We start from the raw sequence: 18,282 nt of genomic DNA, 5'->3' as shown, positions 1-18,282 counted from the left end.
TACATTTTCTTTTAAGGCTGCATTCTTTTTTGATTTTATGTCATCGCATCACCAACATGAGCCACATCTTTTTTTTTTTTTTTCAAAGGCCTCTCTGAGGCTGGTTGTATGTTTTTAAGTCTTACAGTAGCTGGTATCATTGGAAATGGATCAATTGCTTTATGAAAGCCTTTACCTTTCAGCAGTGCTAGAGTTGAATATAATGCTTAACTGTTCTATTTCTGGGTCCCGACAAGGTGACAAGGTAAATTCTAGCTGATTCTAGGACTGCCTGAGAGGGTGGCATCAGTACGGGACATGTGATAAGGCAGCGTGAGATTGCTAAAACACAACAATAAGGTGAAAAAGGAAGAAAACAGCAGAGTGAATGAGGAGAAGTCACGAGTTTACATTTTAAACTGAGCTGCTGGCTGTAAAGTTTGAGTGAAGCCATACAGACTTGTGGTTCAGTTAGAGAAATCTTAGGGAGTGTCCTCTTTGTCCTTCTTTTCTAATCTTCTTCCCGACCTCAACAGGGAGCAAAGGCTGTTACCCGGAGTGGTTCCCATGCTTAATGAATGCCCATCTTGCTAAAGTTATGAGTGAATGTTGTTTACGTGGTTGCATACATTTTCACCTAATAATGCTGTTTACACAACTATCTGTAGAGATTTACGAGGATATTTTCTGTGACAACAAATCCCTTTTAACAGACGGCGGACGGCGAGTTTGGTGATCCCCTGGATGTTATCACAGAACACTTTACGGTTTCTGTTAGCTATCCACAACGTTACTGCTGCATGACTTCCTGATTTCCCAAACTACGGAGCGGCCCGAGGCCCAAATCACAGAAAGAGGGTGCTAATTGCGTGGCAAAATAACGAGTGCCGTTAAAAGGAATTTGTGCTAAGTTGTCATTATCACGTTAAATAAATTACAAACTGGGGGCGGAGTGTGAAATTCATGGGCATTTACCAGGCAGTCTTGGTCTAACTAACATATGCTATGGAGTTGCATTATGGGAAGGGTAGGATCCAGCATTTAGGGAACTTGACCCATATCAGGGACTAAAAGATCTTGGCCTCTGCTGCGTTGATCTCCTGTGAGCCCACTAGCCTTATGGAATCATGAAATTGCTGAAATGCCACTTTAAGATTAGTCTTTGTATGTATGTGATTGTTGCCATAATTCCACACATTACATATTACATACTGTTGATTTGCAGCACTCATTTCATTGCAGTAGCTGGTCGAATCACCAAATCAAGGGAGAGAAGGCACTTTGCCCCCCCCCCCCCCCCCCTTGTAGGCACAGAAATTAAGTGGGAAGAAGTGTTTCTGGGTCAGGAAAAAGTAAACATGTCATCGCAGTGCAACAGTTTTTGTAAACTCACAAAAATAGAGATGGAAACTTTTTTATAGCTTACTTTTTAATAGCGAATTTCATACCAGAAAGATGAATGAGACTCTTTCAGTTGCTCAGCTTCCAGTCTACAAGTACTATTATTTTTATTGTTATTATTTTGCTGCTGGCTTTTTTCCATAGAAACCAGCCAGAAAAACCTAAATTATTCATAATACTGTTGATAGGTCTGTTTTTGGTCTGTCAGTAGTTTAAATATAATTTGATGCATCTCCCTTTTTAAAAATGTTCCCATTGTCTGTGCTGTCAGTAAAGGTATTTGGAGCTGTAGTCTCACCTCTTCACAGTAGTGTCTGTAAAATAGTGTCAAAGAGTGATACATCTCCCAGCACAGCAAATATAGAAATCTCTGGGGGGGCCTGAACTGTACTGCTGAGATATATAGTATATATACCTTTTTTAAATTTCATCTACTAAAGATTCAGGAGAATGATAGTGGTGTCAATTCAGGAACTGCTCAAAATCGGAGGCCATAAGTTACATTAATAATTGCCTGATTTTGCCATTTGGTTAGCACGCCATTATTCAGTCTGACGGTAGCTTTTTGTTTGCTATTTTCTACCAAACATTAAATGGCCTATTATTATGCCCGATTTATCTGTCTGCTAGATTTACGTAGATTCCTGTTTACCGTGTCAATTTAGGCAAGATGTAATTTGTAACTTACTGCATAAATTTCATCTATGCTTTCTACCATATTTGTAGGGATTCTGGCAGAGTTGGATAACATTCCCCAATACAAAGACCCTGATTGGATAGTCAAAGGTTAACCTGTAGTTTTAATTTAGTCATCTTGCTTATGTTCATATAAAACTATTGACTATTATTGTGCCCTCTGGGATCTTCGCTAAATTCTGTCACGTGCATCACACAGCACTGTATTAGCATTTCTATAGAATGGTAAATAATACCCATTATGAAATAATGACAATTCGGTTCTGGGGAAGTGTGTGATGATGATGATGATGAGCCTAAATACAGCCATGATTTGTAAAATTATAGGTGGTTGAGGATGTGAACCACCTATGATTTTAGTAATTTTTAATTTTTAATTTTATATTGTTAAAGAAATACTTGACAGCATACATGCCACTGGAGTACAACTTGCATACCATCCTAATAACCATCATATAAAGGGATATATTTCTGTGAGTATTTTTCAATTTATATATGCTGTTCAATGTTCAAGGTTAGTTTTACCCCTCAGTGTTTTCACTACTGCTGTAATGTGATGTATCAGAGCTGGATGTGCGTCATCTCAGGGTTTCCGTCAAACATTCATCCTAGATTTTTGACCTCTTTGTATGTGAACGCTGACATTTGATTGAGGGGTCTCCAACAAAGCTGCACAGTTCAGTGCTGAGCACCCACAGAGACCCGGGATCTGGGTTTTCTTATACCATTTTTTTGAAGCGGGATGTTCATGCTGAGCTGAGCCATTAGCAAATGTGATCATTCATGCCATGCTAGCAAGGTGTTTTTCCACTGCGCCGCATGACAAGGTGATATAACTCATTTACCTTGATGATGTGTGCTAGTTTGCACAAATCACTGTAGTGCCTGTCATGTGCAGCTCTTCATCTAACACCTCACTCTGGTTCTTTCTGCTTGCTGTCTTCCTCCCTTCAATATTTAAAGCTATAGTGACTATTTTATATTAATGAACGTCTGTTACATTCAAGCCATTGACAAATGAGTGGATAAAAAGCTAGTCTGTATCAACAATGCAAGACTAATACAAAGCTAATCAAGCATATCCGCTTCTCTCTCTCTCTCTCGCTCTCTCTCTCTCTCTCTCTCTCTCTCTCTCTGGTAATGTTTACAAAATGGTGTCATTCGCGCGCAGAACCTTGAGTGATGCGTTTCCCCCCGCTAGGAAAGGACAGCAGCAGTGTTCAGCTGTGGAGACAAACAGGACATTAACTTTACAAGATAATGTCCTCTTCTGAAGAGCCCATCAGGATTTTTTTAAACCTGTGTGTCCTATTTGATTTGACGGGATAAACGCTACTAGCAACTGTGTGGAGGAGGGGGGTGGTGCGCGATCACCGAAGGCTTGTGTCCTGTGAATGTGCCGACAGTGTTTTTAAAACTACTTAGATTTCTTCATGGGGGCGACAGAAACTGCGGACTATAGCTTGAAAACTGACCAAATTCTGAAGAATATGTCCATTTATTGGGAGCCCTCTCAGAGCCTCATTTTGGCTCTTTAGAAAACTATGGGTGACGTCACGGATACTAGTCCTATTTCATACAGTCAATGGGAAAAACAGGCCTGGACCCAACTGATAAAGTTGGCTTCAAGTTGAACACATGGAAGGAGTTGGAATTGTTATCTAGAACATTGAAACAGCAGAGAGAAGCCGAATCAAGCAGGAACATAGCGTTTTGTGCATCACAGCATAACGGAAAGACTGAGGTTATTGCGCATGAACTACAAATTAATCCCTACATTGTTTGCTCTTCACAGATTGTCCCTCACACCAACCCACCTCATTTTGATATGACTTTCAGGGAGCTTAGACTTGCGACACATTTTCCACACAAACTCAACTGACACCTGCTGCTTTACGAATTCCGTGTGATCTATCCTGACAAACTGGGAGGCATTAGTATGGCGAAGTACAAAAGATGTTGTCAGAATACCTGAGCCCTGTCATTACTGTCACACTAATTTGTACGGTACGACCATTATTTCGTTTGAGACCTGAATGTTTGGTCACGTCAAGCTGTTGAAAGTGCAGCATTAATAAAGTGGTTGCCGGGAAAAGAAGAACTGCAAGCAAACTTGTTAGATGGAAACTGATTTTGCAGGTGCACATTTTAAACGTGTCTGGCTCCCTCTATTCTGTCATACAACATGGTGATGTAAGCTCAGTATTCAGAGAATGGGATTCACAGCAGACCTTTACCCATGCTGCCTTTCATTCTTCCTCCGATTGTTTCTTTCCATTTAACGGTTGACACCTTGAGATCCTTTCATTCGGGGAGCCATGCGAAGTTTCAATATCTGCACCTTTTTTCTCTTCTCTTTTCATTAAGTGCAAAATTTTCTTTGCTCATCCGGAATGTGTGTTTTAGCTGTCAGGCTGATAATATGCGTTATTGTTTGTCTAGGCAGGGAGCTCAGCAAAAAGCAGGGTAGAAAAAGTCGAGGTTGAGGAAAAAAATAAGGAGCTTTTTCTTCAAGTTTAACCCCCTGACACATAAAGCTGACTTTAAGGAACGACCATGGACAAAAGAAAACCTAATAAACATTGTGCTTTTGGGAATATCGCAATTGAAAACACACCACAAACACTATAGTGAATTGCGATTGCGATATGATTCACAATATTGAAGGGAATGATAAGGTTTGTATCATTATTCTCTTTTTCATTGAAGAAAAAAAAAAAATCCTTTTTGCGAGGATCTGTACCAAACAAAGATTTTTTTCTTTAGTCTGTAGGATAGGATTTGTAGGCCGGGATGTCTGTGCAGCACCACAATACTTTATTTTACAATGGTTTGACACATATTTTGCCTTTAACAAATATTGCGCCCCCCCTGCGATTTGGACATAGCACTAGTTCATATTACGATTTCGATACAATTGGGATTAATTGTGCAGCCCTAGAAATAACTGGTCAGTAGTCACAATTTGTAATCTTAAAAAGTATTACCAAAAGACAAACAAAACAGAAGTACTTTGACCTTTTTATACAGTGGTTGTTTCCAGTGGTTCTGTGTCTTTGTTTGTCCCCTGAAGATGTCACGGTCAAATATAAAAAGAGATAGCGCTGAATGGGTGGCTGAAAAGTCAGTCCCAAAAGTACTCTGCCAAGGACTGCCTCCACCACTAATTCAACATGCTGAATGGCCTAAAAGAGAAGATAATGTTGGGTTATTATTGTATTCTATGCTTGGCAAAACACTTTAGGTGTACAGGATCAACATATAAACAGAAGCAACCACTGTTCTCACTTTTCTGTCCTGGAGTGGCCCCTAAACCGACTGCTGCTGTGACATGGCAAACAAGGAAGGAAGGAAATGGACAAATATTCCATTAATCATGAACACTTTGAGCCAGGAGGACAACTGAGCTGTCACCCATTCATCTCTTTTTTTCCTTCTACTCTTCTTGCTCTCTGATTCCTTCCTCCATCTATCCATCTCAATCTCACTTTATTACCTCCTTTTCACTCTCGCCACTGCTTCACTCAAATCATACAACCTCTAACTGTAGGTCTCTGGCTCCAAGTCTGTATTTACAAGGTGGTGGTATTATTATTATTGTTATTTATGTGGACAATTTTCTAGGAACGTTTTGACTGTTGCTAGGAGACATGAAACCCCTTGGACTCAAACTTTTGGCTGTTAATACAAGCTTCTCCGCTTATGTAGACGGTTTATATCTAGGCAGCTTTTGGATTTGGATTGTGTCGCAAGAATATAATCTGTTCCACTTATTTTTTTGTGAAAAGTGCAATGCCGTGGAGAAACACAAACTTCACATTAAAGGGATAGTTTGGATCTTTTGAGGTGGGGTTGTATGAGGTTCTTCTCCATAGTCAGTAAATGCCGGTCGGCACACCCCCAGTTTGGAGAAGCAGGCAGGAGTACCGACACGGAATCTAATCCATGTCCTGCTGTGGACGGGGGCAGCAGCTAAACGTATATTAGACACCTGAAATAAGGACCAGCTAAAAAATTCAATATCTGTTTAAGCGTATGCTATATGTAGAATATTTTCACAGCTTTAACTTGCCGACAGACAACCATTTATGACGGGGAACTGAAGCCGTTAGCGTTACTATAATCTCTGATCTCTTCAAAGCCGGCGGACTCTTTTGATTAAATGCTAATTTTACCTTGCAGGGAGTTTCTGGTCTATGGCTGCCTCGATCACTTAGTTTGTTGTGTGACTTTGGTGTTTTAAACCTTTAAAACACCAAAGTCACACAAATAACAATAACAAATAAACTAACCGATCTAGGCAGCGGTGGACCAGCAACTCCTCTGTTCTGCGAGGTAAAATACCGTTTTGTCAAAGGAGTCTGGTGGCTTTGAATAGAGCGATAAAATGGCTTCAGTTCCCCGCCGAAAAGGGCTGTCTGACGGCAAGGTAAAGCAGTGTAAATATTCTACATATAGTCTGCCCTACACTTAAACTGATAATGATTTTTTTTTAGGTGTCTAAAAGAAGTTTTGCTGCTGCCCCAGTCCAGAGGAGTACATTGCTTAGCTTCCGTGTCGGTACCTGGGGGCGTGCTGACCGCCATCTACTGGAGTAATACACTGACTATGGATAATACATCATACAACCCCGCTTCATAAAATCCAAACTATCCCTTTAATACAAAAAGCTTGCAATCACAAGTCATCATAAGCTACTCCCATGAAGGGTTATAGATCTGGATAAAATATTTGAGATCTTTCTAAATGTCCTTGATCGACACTCTTAAAACTTGCAGAGCCAAAGCAAATTCTTTGGCTGGTTGAGCAGTAAAGCTCCCTCAAAAGCTATCGATGGTACAATAAAACTTCCAATTTTACTTGAAGGCTAGGGCTCTTATTGCTGAGAGAGAGACACCTCACAGGTCATTAATGTCTGGTTAATTTATATCTCACACACCAAGATGAACTCTATAGTGGAGACAGAGCTGACATTATCTGACTGTGGGGAATTTTAAAGGCAATAGTGTTATTTCATAATGGCTGCTGCCTGGTCTTTGGATAATTGTGTGTATATATAGACTTCTTTATGTGTTCTTACAATGTGCTCGATTGTTATATGCTCCTTCATTTATAGAGAAGAAAGAGGTGACCCAGAGTCTGGAGAACTACACCTCCAAGTGTCCGGGTGGAATGGAGGTCATCACGCTTCCTGATGGCCTGAAGCTCCCTCCAGTGCCCTTCACAAAGCTCCCCATTGTCCGGTAAGATAGGAGCGTGACTGATTGTTCCTTTTGTATATTTTGTCACACATTGGCTCAATTTTTAACTTGGTAAAAATATCGTCCAAATAATACATTCGGAGTAATTACAGTTCAGTAGTTAGCCATTAGTGCTAAATGATTGCATGAAAAAACTCTGAATTGTGGCTCATTGATGTGTTTGATAGGGATGTGCCGATCCAAGTTTTTTTGGCCCTCATCCCGATACCAGTCCTTTTTTAATATTGAGTTTTTACTGAAGCGATACTTCTGTTTACCTGAATGTTTTACCTAGAAGGTTTTGGGGAAAGGACACCAGTTGTGTGCGTTTACAGTGCTTAAATAACTTGCACGGCAGCAAAAACCCACCTCAAAGCAAGCCAAATGAATTCACTTAATTTAGAATTGTTCCGCAGTGAAAGCCTGTGTTGCAAATACAGTTTTTAAGTTCTGAATAAAACTTCTTCTACTTCGAAACTGAAAAGTACAGTTTACCTAGAGCTCATGAAGGCAGTGGGTTTGTTCCGCCAGAGATATTTAGAGTGCTCACAGCTTTTTGAGTGTGAAAATAATGAGGTAAATATGTTTTTTTTTCACATACTGCAATTAGTAGACTATTTCGGGAAGCAGCAGTGCTGGAGAGCTGGACACAGACCAAGAGAAACCAGGCACTGCCAATAAAGTAGTTAAAAGTCTCTTAAGTTCTCATCAGGCCATCGACCCTCTGATTGTAGAAGTCATTATTGCCTAACCATAAAGACTTTGACGTGTTAATGATCAACGGTAACTTCCTTTGCAAGAGTCTTTATCTACGTACTAGATTACATTGACAATGCATCTGTGGATAAATTAATAGCCCCTGGTCCCTGAAATTGAGGAGCACACACTTTCTTCAAGTGTTCTTCTGTTTTTATCGGTTTGCTGACCATGTAAGCTTTCACAAAGAGCGGTATTATAAATCCCTTGCATCCCTTAGATTATACTGCATGAGCTGCTGTAACTCTAAAGATGCACCAGCTAACTTACGATGTGAAGTACACAGCAAAAACATCAGCAGTTTTGTTAACACTTTACTTGAAGGTATCGACATAATCGTGACATGACACTGTCATAACTATGACATGACACTGTCATGAACGTCATTAAGTGTCATTCGGTTTTTGTCATGACAAGTTGACATTGTTTGGGTTGTTTTGATTATGACAACTTGACATTAATCAAAGTGACATTACCAGAAGTTGTCTTCGTCATGACAAGTTGACATTAAATTTGTTTGGGATGTCTTTGTAATGACAACTTGACATTAACCAAGATGACATTACCAGAGGATGTCTTTGTCATGACAACTTGACATAATGTCATCTTGTTTAATGTCAAGTTGACTTAATAAGGACACTCCAAAGAAATTTAATGTCAAGTTGTCATGACAAATACATCTTCTGGTAATGTCATCCTGGTTAATGTCAAGTTGTCATTACAAAGACATCCCAAACTAATTTAATGTCAACTTGTCATGACCAAGACAATTTCTGGTAATGTCACTTTGATTAATGTCAAGTTGTCATAATCAAGACAACCCAAACAATGTCAACTTATAACAAAAATTGAATGACACTTAATGACAGAAGTCATAAACGTTTATGACTTGTTTATGACATGTTCATGACATGTTCATGACAGTGTTGTGTCATAGTTATGACAGTGTCATGTCATGATTATGTCGATACCTTTAAGTAAAGTGTTACCGCAGTTTTTCTTTAGATGTGAGGGTGAGGTGATCATTTTTTGTGTGAAATGTGCCTTTAATGCATGTGGGAAATGAGACTTACTCATGTCATTGTTGTGCGTTTGCCTGTGATGCCCAAACTAGATCAGTGAAGCTCCTCAATCTGCCCGTCAGTCTGCGTCCTCACAAAGTGAAAGGCCTGCTGGGACAGAATATGTCCACCGCCAGCCCCTTCATCTACTCGCCAATCATCATGCACAACAGAGGAGAGGAGCGTTGTAAGAAGATAGGTAAGCCCAACATCAATTCATCCTAATGTACTGTACATTCTCACCAGCCTGTTCTCATGAACCATTCGTTCAAAAGCTATGAAAAGTTAAGCACTGTAATTTGTAAGCATTCCATGTTTTTTTTTGTTTTTTTTTGGCTGTATTCACTACATTGATGGCCACTGTTAAAAAACGTGGCTGGCCACGTAGGGAGGAGCACGGGGTCGTTAACATGCAGGATTTTCAAGCCAGAGAGCAGAGTTGACTTCCCGGGGAAAAACTAAAGCCTTTCACCCAGGAAATGAGTGTTCCTTAGGAGTGTTTTAATCCAAACCACGATCTTTTCCCTAATCCCTAATCATTTTGGTGCCAAATCTTAAAGGTCCTATGACATGCTGCTTTTTGGATGCTTTTATATAGACCTTAGTGGTCCCCTAATACTGTATCTGAAGTCTCTTTTATATAGGCCTTAGTGGTCCCCTAATACTGTATCTGAAGTCTCTTTTATATAGGCCTTAGTGGTCCCCTAATACTGTATCTGAAGTCTCTTTTATATAGGCCTTAGTGGTCCCCTAATACTGTATCTGAAGTCTCTTTTATATAGACCTTAGTGGTCCCCTAATACTGTATCTGAAGTCTCTTTCCCGAAATTCAGGATTGATGCAGAATTACAGCCACTAGAGCAAGTCCCACAATGAGCTTTCCTTAGGATTTGCAATTTCTGTGTCTGTAGCTTTAAATGCTATTGAGGAGGAGAGAGGGCAAGGTGGAGGGTGGGGGTGTGGCCTTGACCAACTACCATGCTTCGCTTGTTTTCAAGCCATGGTGTCTCTCTCTTTCTCATGGGCGGGCCAAATTCTCTGGGCGGGCAAAGCAGAGAAAGGGGAGGTAACCTTGCTCCTTATGACGTCATAAAGGGAAGATTCCAGATCGGCCCACCTGAGCTTTCATTTTCTCAAAGGCAGAGCAGGATACCCAGTGCTCGGTTTACATCTATCACCATTTCTAGCCACTGGGGGACCATAGGCAGGCTAGGGGAACTCACCTTAATGTTAAAAAACCTCATAAAGTGAAATTTTCATGCCATGGGACCTTTAACCTTAACTTCCGGCAAAACGCTCATATTTTGTGGACTAAATTTAACCATACCGTCCGCCGAAACAATCCAGCAGCTCGCGGTGCTTTGTACCCGGCTCAGAGTCACCTTTTTTCATGTAACTCAACCACCAACTACCGCTGATACAACGGAGGTCTGTAGCCGGCTTCACGAAGCGTTGTAGCGGCTTAAACAACTAGCAACTGCTGCTCGGCGTCATGAAGCTCGTAGCCAGCTGGCGTCACGTGACCACCCAGCGTCACGTGACCAGCCGGCGGTCTCCTAATTTCGTAGGATATCATACGGACCCGTTCATGAGAATGCGTTGTTCTCACACACAGACTGTACAAGCACCCACCATTTGGGTTTGTTGGTTAAAGGTGTAGCCTGACACCCATACGACAGCACATGAATGTGAAGTGACTGAGGTTTTTGAGCATTACTTTGAGGTTGTCTACATCTACAGCAGGTGACACATGTAGTAGTATTTGGCCTTTTACAATGAAGTCTTCTGACTTCAGTTGACCAAAGGTAACTGATAATTCAGTTTTTTCTTTTTAATATATTAATAAAATCTAAATTGTCATTATGGGGTATTGAGTGTAGATTGATAAGGGAAAATTCATTTACACAATTTAAGCATAAGGCTGCCACATAACAATGTTTCATGGTGGGCAGTATAACTTGGGTATAGTCAACAGTTCATTGTGTAGTTTCAAAAACTTTAATATTTCAAATTGTAAAAAAGCTGGAGCACTTCTAAGAGACTGCTTGAAGAAGCTTTTGGCAACACTATGCCTCCTTCAGAACTTCTTCGTCAAGCTTTGACAAAGGCCTAGTGTTGCAGAGCCATGGACTAATGGAACATAGTCTAAGTTACCAATCAGCTGATCTTAAAGGGGATGATGATGAGGATCAGAGTCTGCTGTTTACATATGTTCTGGAGTACTTCTGCATATGTGAAAAAAGTTGTATAAAGTCTTTGGTGGCTCCAGAGGGAGATGCGTTAAATCGGAAAAATGTCCTCAATTGATGTCACTTGAGTCAACGTCAGTTGGGGCTGAAGACTACAAAAAATCTGGGGATGGGGAGTTAGAAGTCCTCATCTTTACCTCAGGCCAATGGCACAAGGCTACATTAGCCGATACTGGCATAACACACACCATCTCCGACCGGACTGTCAGCTGCAGCGTTGCATTGTGGGTAATGGAGCTCAACTGTGTGGTTCCAGAAGTAAAAATGCCATTCATTCTCTCCATTTGGATTTTGATTATTAGCCATAATGTCTCAACCATCCAAGGTAGACTCACCTACGATTTAAGATTCAAGATTCCTTTTATTGTCATTCAACAAAACACAGAAACGTAAATTATGAATGAAATTACGAGCATGGCTCCTTTTTAAAAACACGGATATACACTACCGGTCAAAAGTTTGGGGTCACTTAGAAATTTCCATTCCACTCCATTATAGACAGAATACCAGCTGAGATCAGTTGCATTGTTTTTTTAATCAGGGCAGCAGTTTTCAGATTACATTATGTGCTTACATAACTGCAAAAGGGTTCTCCAATGTTTTCTCAGTTAGCCTTTTAAAATTGTATCAGATTAGTAAACAGAATGTGCCTTTGGAACATTGGATGAATGGTTGCTGATAATGGGCAATGCAAATATTGCATTAAAGATCAGCCACCCACTCAGATCAGCTGGTATTCTGTCTGTAATGGAGTGGAATGGAAATTTCTAAGTGACCCCAAACTTTTGACCAGTAGTGTAAACGAGATTGTGAAACGGAAGTTTATGCTCCTGTAAAAGCCAGAATTCCGTATTAACTCAACCTTAATGTAAGAAAAACATGTACACCACCCACAATCGTGCCAGCGACGTCTCTGATTGGTGGAACTTGCTGTTACCATGGAAATGTTTACCGAACCCGCGAATGGCTAGAGCGAGCTGCTACTATTGAAGTCTATGATCGTTACTGTACAGTCATGTAGCTTTTTTGCCTTTTTTGCCGTTTTCGAAATGTTCTTTTGCGCCGCATCATATGTTTTATGGTCACGAATAATCTTGGAGCTGTATGGCTTGGTTCCAGGCTTCAAACTCTATAAGCACTTAATGAAACGTCAATGGAGATATTGAACGGGGAAAATCACTTCCATAACCTGAGTTGTTAAAAAAGTGGGCGGTCACTCTGTGTAGGCACTGGGTTTTGACAAGGAAGAAGGCATGGAATACAAAAGATATGTCTGGTTCTGCTGCTTTGATTTGGTTCCTTTATGCTCTTTAACTAAACTTGTCCATTGTGAGTCCGACAGTGTTGTAGAAGTGCAATGCTAAATCGGTGTACTCTTTTAAGGGCTTATGTGTTTTATAAATACACTTGTTAAGTTCTTTGTTGCTCATCATATTTAGCGGTTGAACATCCTTAGCAGCCGTTGACTAGCGGAAGTCTACAATCCATAGACAACAGACCGAGCTTGGTATCCGGTGATGCTGTCCCAGGCCTGTACTGCAGCGTTTTCAGTTAGATTGAGATCTGGTCAAGAGGATTTTACTCTTTGGTCCTTAGTTAGCTGGAGGATCTGCGTTCTTGGGAATATTCTATTTCCCATTTCATTGATCTTGATAACATCCAATCCAATAACATCCAATCCAATATTTTGATGGAACTCAGCTGCAGTGAGTACAGTCTCTCCACTTCAGGCTTATCTCTGTGGCCTTGTCAAACTAGATGAGCATACCACAAGGTTTACAATTTTACATTAATTATAGCAGCTGTCATCTGTTATGTCTGCAATAGCATCTTTAAAATCTGAAGTTATGTTTAATTCTATTCACCTGTACAAAAATGAAAAGTCTTGAGAGCTACATTTACCAGTGAATAAGTGTATGGGGAATCTAATTGTAATCTGTAGACTGTACTGGGGAAAGGCATTAAAAATGGTCAGACACAGAGATAATGTACATATAACAACATTTGAATGTTTTTTTTTTGTTTGTTTGTTTTTTTTACACACAGTTTTATCAAAGCAGTTGTAACTCTTCTTTCTTGAATTATTTGCATGCTGTGTAATGAAACCCATGCTGAATTTTGGGAATTTCTCCTATATCGGTTCATAAAACATCACAGTAACTAGATTAACAGACTGACTGTGATTTCGTTGTCCATCAACAAACAAGTCAGCGGCATGAAAAGCATGTGGCCTCTTGCCCGCATTATGCCACGCATAATAAGCCTATCATCTCTTAACTGGTCCAATTTTTAAATTGACGACTCCTTCTCATAAATGCCCTAACCGTCCGAGGAACGTACCGTTGATTCATCACTTAGTATGTAAGCAGCAGCAACAGGCTCAAGGCTACGCTGCAGTGATTCACTGCTGTCCTGACTGGAAACGGGGTGTATGAAAAGCTACAGCTTGTTTGTGTCCGAGTGACTCCATTTCAGTGTTTTATGCAATCCCAGATGCAGAATCATCAAACAAAGTCCAATTTAGCAGTGTACTGTGGCTGTCCACTGGCTGGTGTGTCTTTGAGATGTTTTGTTGTAGACATCAACAGCAACATCAATCAAACCTTTTTTTTTTTTCATGTTGGAAGTGCTGAGTCAGGCACATTGTGCAGGACCCTCTTCATCTCTCAGCACTTTGAAGCCCTTTGAGGTTCATTTCTGGCAGAAGTTTACATCAACTATATATATATATATATATATATATATAGTTTTATATTTTATTTTTATATGACAGGGACAGTGCATAGCAATAAACATTTCTGTAAATATGCCAGAATTGGCCAAAAGGCTAGGTTTTATCTGCAGTCCCTGGCCAGCTGTTACAATTGGCTCCTTAAAAAACAATGATAGGCATCTTAACATGAGCACAATATAAAGCAGATAAAATCATTCTTGTCTTGTATACAACAACTAAAATCGCATTTCATTTTATGATCGTTAGGAGCCAGAATCAAAATCGCGATCAAAATTTGATTAATTGCACAGCCCTAATATGTGCCACAGCTGCAAACCTTTACAGCGCTAGAGTAAACCATCACTTCCCACTCATTCATTTTACTGATGGGCAACCAGAGTCTAGTATTAGTTGCTACGCTCTGGCTCAATTAGGGTGTGTGGACACTGAGTATATATGTGTGTATCTTCACACATGCTATGAATCATGTTGATGTTCAGCCATTGAAGAAGGGGTCCTCTAATAGGAGATTGTTTCCCCTGCAATTGCTCTGAGACTCAGTTTTAAGAACTGCGTAGTCTACAGCTATCCATTTACCTTGATGTGGGTGATAAGCTATTCATTACAGTGTTATATGTGCATACAGGGAGGTGAACTTTACTAGTCTTGTAGGGGAAGCAGGGACACAGTAAGTGTCTGGACAGTGACACATTTCCAGTTGTGTCACATTGGATTTGAAATAAAACAATAACTATGAGGTTTAAGGGCTGACATCCAGCTTTAAGGGTGCTTTGGGGGCGTTCACGTCCACAGTAAGTGAGCAGGACCCGTTGGCCTTTTTATCGTTGTCCCCCAATTCAGAATAATGCAGCAGGGCAGTGATCCCAGACATATAGTCTTTTGCTGAAGGCAAAACGATTTATCAATGTCTTCTTCCGGTAACCACACCAAAAGTTATTTTCCCCCACAGACCAACATTATGAAAGAGACGTCTGTAAAACTGTCGACCGGACACCTCCAACTGCAAACGAGAAATACGTGATTATTTTTAATGTGCAAAACTTTCCCAGACCCCAGAAGTTTTATGGGCCAAGCAGGACTGAGCAGGCAGGAGCAACTAATGTCCAGTGGGCCGCGCAATGTGGAAGCAAACTAGGAAGCAGGAATACTTTTTGTATTTATGCGCTTGCAATTTTAATTCAAATCAACGTGCGCCTTCTTGGAGTCTGGTATTTTGATATTCATCTCTATTTCTTCTCAGGCCTCCATAGCCTTTCCATGATCTGCCTCCTTGCCGTACTCTGATTTGATGTGTATTTCCCTTCAAATAAGTTCCCTATTAAAAGGTATGATTTCTTTAATGAATAATTATGAAAATTCCAGAGCTTAAATAGCTCATATTATGCTTTTGGGCCTTTTCCCTTTCCTTTATTGTGTTGCATATCTTTTTTGTGCATGTAATAAGTTTACAAAGTGAAAAAGCCCAAAGTCCACCCCAAAGATACTTACCATCTCCCACAGAAAACACTGTTCACAAACTGCTCCAAGCAGCTCTGTTGTAGTCCAGCCTTTACTTCAGAGACAAACACGTGCCATTTCGCATCACTTTGTAACAAACGTTATAATGCTCGCCTAGCTGCTAGTGTGGCACGCTCTCAAACCAAGCTAGTTAGAGCGGAGGCCCGAAGATACTAGTTACTGTGCACGTGCGACTCCCAACAAAGATGGAACAGAAGTGAGATGCCTCACTGTAGCTAAAACAGAGAGCTCAACACACAGGGGGAAAAGAGGAGCTGCACCAATGTGCAGTACAACAAAAATATGGTATGTTTTGAAAATTAAACCATGTAAACCTATTCTGGTACAACCTCTAAATACAATTATGAACCTGAAAATTAGCATAATGTGAGCTCTTTAACTACCCTTGGAGAGTTATTAAGCAGGAGATGGTAGCAAGGTGCTAAAGAGAGGGGTTGAAATGCCAAGAAGGTCCTCAGTCAGACTGGATCCATGGACATTGCAAACACATAGACAACATCTATACTATAGGTCACTGGTACACCCCATGCATGTTGCTTTTAGCTCAGTTGTCAATAGGACATCGTAAAGACATAATGACGTAACGGCAGCAGGGCATGGGTCAAGATTATTGTATCAAACTACAATTTCTAAAGCAAAAAATTAACGTATCAATTTTTTCACTACACGGATACAGCATTTATGTTTTTTGTGTGTAATTCTTCTTATTTAAAGTATTAACTAAATGACCTCAAGAAATATGTCTGAGGCGCTAATGACTAGTAATTTCAAACGAGCTGAAAAGCTCGCCTTTAGTTGTGTTGGAATGCATTCCCTCCTGCTCTGGGGTTGCTTCATTTCACATGCATGACTTTAGCTCCAATGCTCGGGCACAGTGTGTATGTATTATTCAGTATGTAAGATGAATGTTAAGATGATAGTTTAACAGAATACTTCTCTTTAAATTGCAGTAACATGAGTAAACATCTTCAGTTCTGTCTCTGGTCAATAAAAGATGATTTTCTACTGCACGCGAGAGACAGTTTGGCAAAACAATTTATTTGCCCTTTAGGGAGCCAAGCACAGGCAATGTTTAACCAACCATGCAGCCATGCGTTGGCTCAAAATATTCATTATTGCTTTCTGCGATGGGGTTTGAAAGAGATGCAGCCTTTGGAGATCATTGCAGAATCTCAATGGCCACTTGAGGAGTTAGGACGGAGGCAACACAAATAAGATAGCAGCGATCCACTTTGTTTTTCTATTTTCTGAGGTTTATTTCACACCTAATTGGCTGGCTATGAGTGCATGCCTGTGAGCCAGGGACAAAGTCATGTAGGGCTTTCCAGACATTCATATCATAGATATCTTTCTTTTGACGGAGTTAATTTCCCAAGGTGCATGGCTGGAGTTTGTCTTCCATAAATCCTTTTTCCTGCAAGGGGTCTTAGGTAGGATTTTCAGGCCCTCTTTTGGAAGTCTATTCACAGCAATGGACTCTTCAAATGGACTACAGAATGTTACATTTCAAAATGGAGATGGGTATGGCTGCAGTGGGACTAAAGTAGCTTCTCAATCTAATCAACCCTTTCACCATCTCATTCAGGAATGATTGATACTGCAGTGCAGAGCTTTAATCTCTTTATATATTCTTTTTCTAAAAGTAAGACTTAGGCTCTTTCTAAAGTCTAAATTTTTCCTCTAAGGATGCAGCAGCCATAATGCAATGCTACCTTAGCTGTTAGTTCCCATTTCTCTGGAGTCAATTTAATTAGGTCCTAACATAAGTTGATCTCATTATCCCTGCTGTTAGCTCATCACAACAGCTCAATGAATGTCATTCTCTGAACTAACAATCACCCATTGAAATGAAAAGGTCCTATCACGCCCTTAACAGCTCCAGCAGTTCAAATGAATGTGATTTTCCCCCGGTATATTAAATGTATACATACGCTATGTGGTTCAAAGTATGTGTACACCCGCACATTACACTCATATGTGATTACTGAACATCTTATTCCAAACCCATGGGCATTAATATGCTGCTGTAATGGCCTCCACACTCCTCAGAAGGCTTTTTTTACATGGTTTGGAACCTGGCTGCAGAGATTTGCTCTTATTCTGCCATTAGTCGAAGCATTAGCCCTGCTGAAAAAAAAATGGAATCATTTCAGTGAGGCCTCTTTGACCCTGTTTGCACTTGGTTTTAAGATGCATCTTGGCAAATTGGATCACACAAGTGGTCAGCGCTAAATACAAGTGTAAACGACCACCAAGACGCATTCTGATCTGATCACTCAAATCACAATATCAAGGTGGTCTGGGGCGCATTTGACCACATATCTTTTGTAGTGTAAACATGAATGTGTCCTGATGAGTCCCCAACAAGGACATAACACGAAAATACATCATCATTGCAGGACGTGGTGGTTGTTTTGGTGACCGGGCGCCAACGCTCCTTAACTTGCCCATTGCACGACGAGTTAGACGAAGTGTTGTGTGACCGTCCATCGTTTTTTTTTTACCTCTGCAAGGAGATGTGTTGGATTCTGCTGACAGCGGTATCTCCAGCTATACCGACACAACCGCTCAAGTGACTGGCGAGAGTGTGGACGTAATGATTGTGCGCGGGCCCTTTGAACTTCAAGTGGAAGTGACGTAGACAGTCA

At 40.5% G+C, this 18,282-nt stretch overlaps 1 protein-coding gene across 4 annotated transcripts in view; it reads left to right on the top strand.

Moving 5' to 3' along the window:
- trappc9 (trafficking protein particle complex 9) overlaps positions 1-18,282 on the top strand; it is a 278,262-nt gene that overhangs the window by 29,396 nt on the left and 230,584 nt on the right. For all 4 annotated transcript variants that reach the window (XM_031278503.2, XM_031278502.2, XM_035992820.1 and 1 more), the window contains 2 exons: positions 7,193-7,319; positions 9,187-9,332. In XM_031278503.2, the coding sequence (XP_031134363.1) occupies positions 7,193-7,319; positions 9,187-9,332 (273 nt within the window). The remainder of the gene's footprint in view (positions 1-7,192; positions 7,320-9,186; positions 9,333-18,282) is intronic.

This window comes from Sander lucioperca, chromosome 16 (assembly GCF_008315115.2).
Source record: "Sander lucioperca isolate FBNREF2018 chromosome 16, SLUC_FBN_1.2, whole genome shotgun sequence".
In the NCBI taxonomy this organism is placed as follows: Eukaryota; Metazoa; Chordata; class Actinopteri; order Perciformes; family Percidae; genus Sander; species Sander lucioperca.
The sequence above is the reverse complement of the archived record's forward strand: the minus strand, read 5'-3'. Positions and strand labels throughout refer to the sequence as shown.